Source organism: Epinephelus moara, chromosome 19 (assembly GCF_006386435.1).
Source record: "Epinephelus moara isolate mb chromosome 19, YSFRI_EMoa_1.0, whole genome shotgun sequence".
In the NCBI taxonomy this organism is placed as follows: domain Eukaryota; kingdom Metazoa; phylum Chordata; class Actinopteri; order Perciformes; family Serranidae; genus Epinephelus; species Epinephelus moara.
The window spans coordinates 19619575-19628177 of record NC_065524.1 but is presented as its reverse complement, the minus strand read 5'-3'; the positions used below and the strand labels follow the sequence as shown (position 1 = coordinate 19628177).

Here is an 8603-nt window from a genome sequence, read left to right as displayed (position 1 = left end):
CACACAGAGGAACTATTTCACGTTTAATCTTAAATGTGAATCTGTGCAAGCATAACTGTTAATACCGTAAATATCAGACTTAATATAGATTATCAAAAAAAGCATGGATGTGTTCCAGATTTGTTAAAGCAGCGTTGTCATTTTCAGGCATGCTCTGACGTTGTTAAGGACTGGAGCATTTGTGGACAACATGCCTGAAATGCTTGTGTTAGTAAGTTGTTTTCTGTGGCTTAAAGAAAAAAAAAATTCTTAAGTAGAAAATGGGACTGAAAATGAGTCACCCCTGGGTTACATTTCTGGAAAAGCATATAATGATACAGCTGCGTACAACCTTAACCTGTTATAATGACTGACCTGCAGGACACAAATGGAAAATGTGGCATCTTTTCTCCAAATTTCAGCATTATTGCAACATGAGAAAGGTTTGCTGAACTCCTTCTGAGAGGTCTCGTGTCACAGTGGGAAACAGAGTGCAGGAAAGGTAATGGCATAGAAGGATGTTTTGTCATATACTGCAGGAATGTGCCTCCATCAAAGACAGTGTCCTGTTGATTCAGTGGCTACACTCTTTACTCTCCCCAACAATAAAATCTGAAAACACGTAGACCTTGGTCCATCTCCAACAGACTGCTGTATAACAGACTGAGCTTTATATTGTTCTAAATAGTCATTTTACCTTGGCTTAACTACACTTAAGTGTCAATCACATATTTCATTTTTTGACAGGAAAGCTGTAGATTTGCCTTGTGTACTTGGATAGAAATACCGAAACAGAATTGTAGGAAGTGGGCTGATGTAATAGTCACTGTATAAGGGAAATGCAACATATTTACGGCACATTACCAAAGAGGAAGGACTTGCCGTCATTCCAAAAACACTGACTCTTTCAGGTGTTCCAGCTGAATCACTCAAGCTTTAACAGCACCCGTTATTAAATTTATATATCACACTAAACATGCTGTCATGCTGCGAGCAGACAATGTGACTTCTGCTGAACTACCAAGGACATGCTGTATTTTGTTAAACAGGGCTGTTATTTTATTCTTTGTATTGGTTGTTAGAAAGCTGTACAAGTTGTATGTGTCTCTGCAGACTGTGCACAACAAGAAAAAGTAAATGTTATATTAGTTGCTGCGAAGATATTGATTGGGTTGTCAGAGTAAGAAGGTGGGATTTCCCATTTGAAGAAGAAATAGTTGCTGGCACTTTACAATGTAACTCATGTTACAACTATTTCAGGAGTGTTGATCAGAGAAAGCCTGTTGCCACTGGCATCTCTATGAGCAGTCCTCTGGAGATTTGAAAAATTCAGCACTGTGATACTGAAAGAATGCAACAAACATGCTTTAGCTTGCAGCTAGTTTACAAACAAATATTTAATACAGGGATGTGGATCATGAAGACTGTGTATTTAATGCAGCAGTATAGATTTGAAATGTAATGTATGCAAATGCAAACTGCTGCTGGTCACACCACAGAAAGTAAATGTTTTTTATCGTGAAAATTTGTTTAATGACACATTAAGGAATACTTTAAAATGGTCATTTGTATGTCAATCACTCACCGTGTGTTACGCTGAATTTGTGAAGAAAACTCTGCCTCAGGTTGAGCAAAGAATCAAAAATATTGGAGAAGAGTCTAGGTGAATTGAAGTCATAGCAAAACTATATTAAAACATCCATTTACAGTCTCTCACAACTGGCACAGTATAATCCAAGTCTGATTTATCCAGTCATATGCTCAGTGCCTCCCTGACAGCCCTGTATTAGGGGGAACTGAGCCAGACTCCATTGACAACAACACTAATTTAATTTTACCTCACTGAACATGGGAGCTGCTGGTCTATCACTGCCTCAGTCTGTAGTTTGGTTGTGTTATGGAGTGACTTTCGTAAATTCTAACTAACCATTTGAAGTCACACAGTAACACACTAATAACTAACTGATCAGCTATAGACCAGCAGCTCCAGTGTTAAGCAAGGTAAAATTACTGTTTCGTACTGTCAGTGGATTCTGGCTATGAAGAGAGCATCAATAAGTTTCACTTGCAGTTCAGTTTTAAAGAGTAACATTTAGCGAAAATGCATGTGTTTGCGAAGTTCTCAGCATATGACTGGATAAATGAGACTTGGATTTTACTGCACCAGTTATGTGAGAGTTTGATAACAGATGTTTTGATACAGTTGTGCTGTTAAATGTGTTGATATAGTTGTGCTGTGTATATCATCTTCGTCTCATGCTAATAAGACGTTGCTGCTGCTTTAAATCCAAATAGATCACTGTATAATAAAGCTCTGAAAGTTGTATATAAAGAAACCACGACAGCATCATCACTGCGATCTACTCAACAAATATAAAATGTTAAGCTTTGATAGCCTTAAGGTCTGCCTCTAGGGGTGACTGCAGCGTTCTGTTGTGGAAATTCTCTGCTGCTTATGCCAGCCGACAAGGTTTTAATTTTCTTTGCAAAGAAAAGGTCAATCAACACACGAGTGGTCAGAATGAAGAAAGACCCCGAGCATGGGAAAGCCTAAACATTCATACCTGAGGAACACCTCTTAAGGTGTGTTTCACACCTGGGGTATCCTGCAGGGTTTTGTATCCAGGTGGGAGGTTAAGAGGTCTAGACATCACAATTGAAAACAAAAGGAGCTGGTATCTTGGTGAGAAAGTGGGAGGTGAGGCATCTCAAGTAGTTGAAAATACAAAGAAAACACAAAGAAATTGAAATTACAATTACAGTTCCAAGATGAACTTCTGCTTTCTCTCAATTAGCTTCTTCATGTAAAGCCATCTAAGAATGGGGCAGACTTCCAGACGCTTTAAAAAATACCACAAGTTATCACAGTTTCCCCCTTGATGGATTTTAAGCAGTCAGTCTTGTCAGCACTGATCTTAGATAGATATTAGAGGTTACCCTAACAGGTACATAGATGTAATAAGTTACCCTTGTGGTTACATGTGCTGCTAACTTTGCCACATGTAACGTATTTATCGTATATTTCTTATTATAAATTGTATTGTGCAGCTTGTGCCTGCCATGTTCATTGTGTAATTTTATTTTTGTTCATTGCGTCTACTTGTTACGTGTAGGACTACAGATGGAAATAAGCATTTCACTAAATCTGGTGCAACCATGTTTTCATTTCTTGTAAATGATAAATGTCATTGCACACTGTCCTCTTATAAATAAACTAAACTAAACGCTGCCCCCTTTCACTCCACTGCATCAAGAATTTTCCCCGTTTTTGGATTCTTCTGTCACCGTGGAGGCACGTGAGAAAAACAAATGTTTCTTTACAAATTCAGTGTAACACAGGGCTAGTAATTGATATACAAATGATCATTCTGGGGGTGAAGGATTCCTTAAATGAAGGACCCATGTCCAGGACTGTGTGGTCATGTAAACTTGAGTTTACAAAGTGTAACACACATTTTCTGTATATATATCCCCACATTGATCAAGTCATTTTTACAGTCTCATAAAAGAGTTTCCAGAGGTTTAATGTTGTATTCTTAGCAGCAGAACACTTGTCGTCGACATACATGTACTTAATGTGCCTTTTTGTGTCTGACTGTTTCGTCTTTCAGTTCATAAAGCCTCTTCTCTCCCATAACAGACCTCACATGTAGTCTTCAATCATTCTCTTTAAAGTGCACCATGTAGGTTAATGTTAACCTGACCCTGTCCCTGACCCCTCTGACCAATCCCTGATCACTTGAAGTAAAATGAAACCTGTGTGAACATTGACAAAAGACTAAAAGCCTTAAAGCTTGTTTCCTGGCGTTCAGCTACAGAACAGATTGTCCCCTTCAGTTTAACAACTGACCCCTGCTGGATACAGAGCAGGCCGGTAGTGAGAGCTCAGAGCATCACTCATCAGACCCGAAAGGAAACAGAACCTCAAAGAGATTCACGTTCTCTCATTTATTCAAGCAGGGCTGATTATACTCTGAACAATGTGGGCTGCTGAAATGAAACTCAGCGCATAATGCCTACCATACACAAGGAGACTTTGAATAGACTTTTAGAAGACTAAAGTCTAACACCCTCTCACATCTGAAGATAATGTGAGTTTTTAGTCACAGTCTAGAAGCTTTTGCAAAGACTGAGTTTGAAAGACTACAACTAGATTCCTTTTGAGATTGTTTCCCACCCTGCCCCTGGAGGAAAATATTACACTAAACATCCTTTAAGAAATACGACATATTAACAATTCCTTACGTGTCTGCAAAAACACATAGAAACAAAAGATAAGAGGTGTCATATGTCAACAGCTTTCTTATCAATTCAGCATCAATATAATCTATAAAGATAAACTGTATTTACGCACAAACTTTACGTTTTGGATTTTGTCACCTGAACTCGCCACCAGCCTCCATTGATTAGCTGCACTATTGTAGTAGGAGATGACCATCGTTCCCTCCGTGTTTACTGTATATCACAGTTTGCTGCCTCCAGTTTTAAGCTGGAGAGAGCGCAACTATTGGTTGTTGACAATGTTCATGTCATTGAGCATCAGTATTTGTATGAGCCAAGACTAAGAACTTAAATAATATTAAACATGTTTGATTTTATCGTATGTTAAGATGAGGAGAAAAGACTGACTTTAGACAGCTCGGACTGACTTTTATGACCACTCTACACCAGACTATCCAGATCACAGGAGTGCGCCACAGCTGTAGCAAAACTCTCCTGATTTTATTCCGACATTGGAAATATGTGACAGTGATATTGCTTGAAAAGTTGTTTGGTGTAAGGCTGATCTAAGATAACATTGTAGCTCTCTTTAATGCCTTTCAGTGTTCAAACGTGAGTGAGGAGTTCTCGTAGTTCATGTGGTTGTGATGGAAATTGTAGTTTTTTGAATGTGAAAAATAGAAGAGCTCAGACTGCCTCAAACTTGTAAGTCAACTCAAATAGAGCTGAATAGTTTGGTCGAAGTTTGTCATTGTAATTCCTAGTGTAGTAAATGTTCAGCAATGACTTAAAAATGTTCCCTCACACTAACAAAAGCTGCTATTTAAATAGTCTTTAATGGTATATGGTCTTTTAGTAGTGGCTCTGTAAGGTCTGTTTTTCATGTGCCTCAGAGCCAAATTCTCACAGCTCCTGCTTTACACTAGCAGCCACCTTCAGGCCAGTTTTAGTACTGAATCAGTTTCATGTTTGTGGTTGTCATGACTCAAATGAATTCCCCCTGCTTCCAGTCCTTATGCTAAAGTAAGCTTACGAGCTTCTGGCAGTATTTAGCATACTGTTCTGTACACAACATATGTATGCATGAAGTGGTATTAGTCTTCTTATCTAACTCCAACCAAGAAAGAAAAAGAAGTCAGTTTAATTCCCTCAACAGTTCAGGAAACTGAGACTGGGCGAATGTTATCATGAGTCTGTTTAAAAAGTAGTTTTTCAGGTGATATTTTAAGTGAGCACGTCGAGCTGTTGTCTGCTCTTTGGGTGTTTTTGTTGAACAGACGCTACATTCACATTACAGGGCCTAATCCTTTATTACAATTACTTTCCTAGATCCAATCTTTCTGCCAAGACTGTTCACATTCAATTCTCACAGCGGTGGCATGGCCAGTGATTTTGGATTTAGGGCCAGATATGAAAGTGGTCCAGATCTTATTGGGAAAAAATTCTGTGGATTTCTGTGTCCACACAACTTTTTAAAAAAATCAGAGCTGTGCCACATAATAGCAAAATAAAAAATAAAAAAAATAAATCAGAATTCAGCCACATATGCTTGTGAGCCTAGCCAGAGAAGCTGAACTTGATCAGCCTCTGCATCACTGTGTCTTGATCGTACCTCTCTGCAAGCAGTAAATTTCTACCTTCATTAACTCTCAGCTTCTCCTCCCAGATCTGTCGTCTCCAGAGGCACCTGTCTGCTGGGGAGCACCAGCAGGATCTGTTCCAAGGCCAGCCAGCGATTTTTGTATCCCAGCACTCCCAGCCGCCCACTCAGAGTCTGGTGGAGCTGATCCAGCTTTGTGGAGGAACAGTGTGCAAAACAGTGCGGCAGGCGGGTATCTGCATCGGGAAGTACAGCGGCAGGAGACCAGAGGGAAGCAGGATCCTGTCTGAGCAGTGGGTGCTGGGTAAGGTATTTTCTGACCGTCTCTGTGTTAAATTCTTAATCCCTTTATCATGCCACTTTTAATTGTATCTCTTATGTTTTTGTGATTTTATTTCAGATAGTATCACACATTTGAAGCGGCTGTCATACGATAAGTACGACCTGGAGTCAAAACTGTGAAATTAAGTTGTAGTTGTTTCATGTTGGACGGTGTTGGATTACATATCCTCAGTTTCTACCTTGCAGTGTTCCTCTTGCGCAGCTTTATCATCTTGCTTGTGTTCAGAGGCTTTACATAAATCCTCTCAAATATTCAGTTTTCAAAGACTTTGATACCCTGGTTACCGTGGAAACCTGCTACTTAAGGGGACTATCAACCATTCAACAATCATCTACGTTACTGTGAAATATGGAAAACTGCTTTGACTTGCCTGTCGATCTGTTATTGTTTGATGATTCTTTCCTTCGTAAACATGTAACCACTACTTTGTAATACTGTGTTTTTAACAAGATGAGATTTAAGCCTTAAGATTTTATGACTGTGATTTTTAAAATACTTGCTGAGCCAGTTTAACACTCTAAAGGAGATGAAATGTTTTGTGATGCTATCGTTGTTCTTTTGTCAGACATTTATATTAAAACACTTACATTATTACAATTACATGAATGACACGTGTCGTCTCTCAGGGTCTGTCCAGTCTTTTTCTCGTTTGTTGGGTTTTTTAACTCGTTGTTCGAACAACCAACAGCTTACAAAGAACATCAAGAACATCATCAACATCATCGCATATTCTGTCAAATAAAGAGCAGTTCAATAAAACGAGGTCACTTCAACAACTGACAGCAGTATACACGCCACAGAAGCCCCCCAGACTTAAATATTTATTGTGACGTAACTTTCAGTTTTCCATCTTTATTGAAATTGAATTGTGATAAGATTAATTTAACTGTCTGATATTTTTCCCCCACCATTATTGTATAAAGAATGAAGCGCCCTTTTGACAATAACAACTTGATAATGAAAAGGACAAAGCGCAGTGTTTTGATGGACCAATCTGTCAAAAGTGTTGTCAGGGTCCACTCAGTTGTGTCCCTGGGAGACAGATGACAAATGAACATGCAGCTTGCACTCACACTTGTCACTCACAGTTAGGAAGCAGAGATGAAAAGTAACTAGATGACTCAAATACTGTGCTTTAAATTTACTGAAATATTAATTGAGAATTTGTAGTTTTGACATATGGGGCGGTTAATATTTCTAAAGTATTTAAGTTCATAAAGTATAAAGCAAAAACAGTAAAGAAAAGTGATTTGCCTCTCTATCTTTGCACCGAACTCGTGGAGCCACTTCATGAGGCCAAGCCCAGTAAAACAAAGAATTGTATCAGTGTTATACCCAAGGTGAGGACAATATGACTGATAGCACACTGAGCAACACCCTCTGTTATCTATCTATCTATTTTGAGTGTCAGACACTTAATTTCCTGCATACTGGTGAATTTTTATCCATCAATTTGTGCATTTTCTGCATCAAAAGTCCTCTTTTACTTTCAATCACGCCTGTGTCCCCACTCTCACCACAAACATTACTAAATCATTTCTGTCTGATTTAATTCTTTTCATAAAATAGTCTAAAATTAGAATTCATGTGATGTAAATCATCTGCAATAGGAAAATAGTTAGGAAGATATCCACGCTGTATTGCAGTTAAAAAGAGAAATATTGGCTGTTGAGGAAGGCTGATAGAGGATAAAGAAACTAAACTCAGTTGAATAACGTACAACTTTTTGCTCAGCCTGCATTATACGGATGTATATGTATCACCATGGGTCTTGCAGGTTAAGCAGATGGTGGACAAATGTGGTTTGTATTAACTCTGGCTCACATAGAAGTGTAACATCAAATGGTTGAAACCAAGTCTGGAACAGAGGCTAGAAGATCAGTTCATGCAAAAGTGGCAAAGTGAGCTCAGGAGTATGACATCATGTGCTAGTACCAGGTTGGACCCCTTTTGCCTTAAGAACTGCCTTAATTCTTCGTGGCATAGATTCAACAAGGTGCTGGAAACATTCCTCAGAGATCTTGGTCCATATTGACATGATAGCATCACACAGTTGCTGCTGATTTGTTGGCTGCACGTCCATGATGTGAATCTCCTTTTCCACCACATCCCAAAGGTGCTCTATTGGATTGAGACCGTCATGTTCAAGAAACCAGTTTGAGATGATTTGAGCTTTGTGACATGGTGCGTTATCTTGCTGGAAGTAGCCATCAGAAGATGGGTACACTGTGGTCATAAATGGATGGACACGGTCAGCAACAATACTCAGGTAGGCTGTGATGTTTAAACCATGCTCAGTTGGTACTAAGGGGCCCAAAGTGTGCCAAGAAAATATCCCCCACACCATTACACCACCACCACCGGCCTGAACCGTTGATACAAGGCAGGATGGATACATGCTTTCATGTTGTTTATGCCAAATTCTGACCCTACCATCTGAATGTCACAGCAGAAATCAAG

General features: G+C 39.1%; 1 protein-coding gene across 3 annotated transcripts in view; it reads left to right on the top strand.

Moving 5' to 3' along the window:
* Positions 1–6732, top strand: part of mcph1 (microcephalin 1) — a 37693-nt gene extending 30961 nt beyond the window's left edge. Inside the window, exons 14-15 of one of the 3 annotated variants that reach the window (XM_050071358.1) lie at positions 5867–6104; positions 6205–6732. In XM_050071358.1, coding sequence (XP_049927315.1) covers positions 5867–6104; positions 6205–6218 — 252 coding nt within the window. In that variant the 3' untranslated portion in view covers positions 6219–6732. Of the gene's footprint in view, positions 1–5866; positions 6110–6200 lie in introns of all 3 variants that reach the window. The other 2 variants (XM_050071356.1, XM_050071357.1) reach the window with 2 other exon arrangements.
* The last annotated feature ends 1871 nt before the right edge of the window (positions 6733–8603 follow it).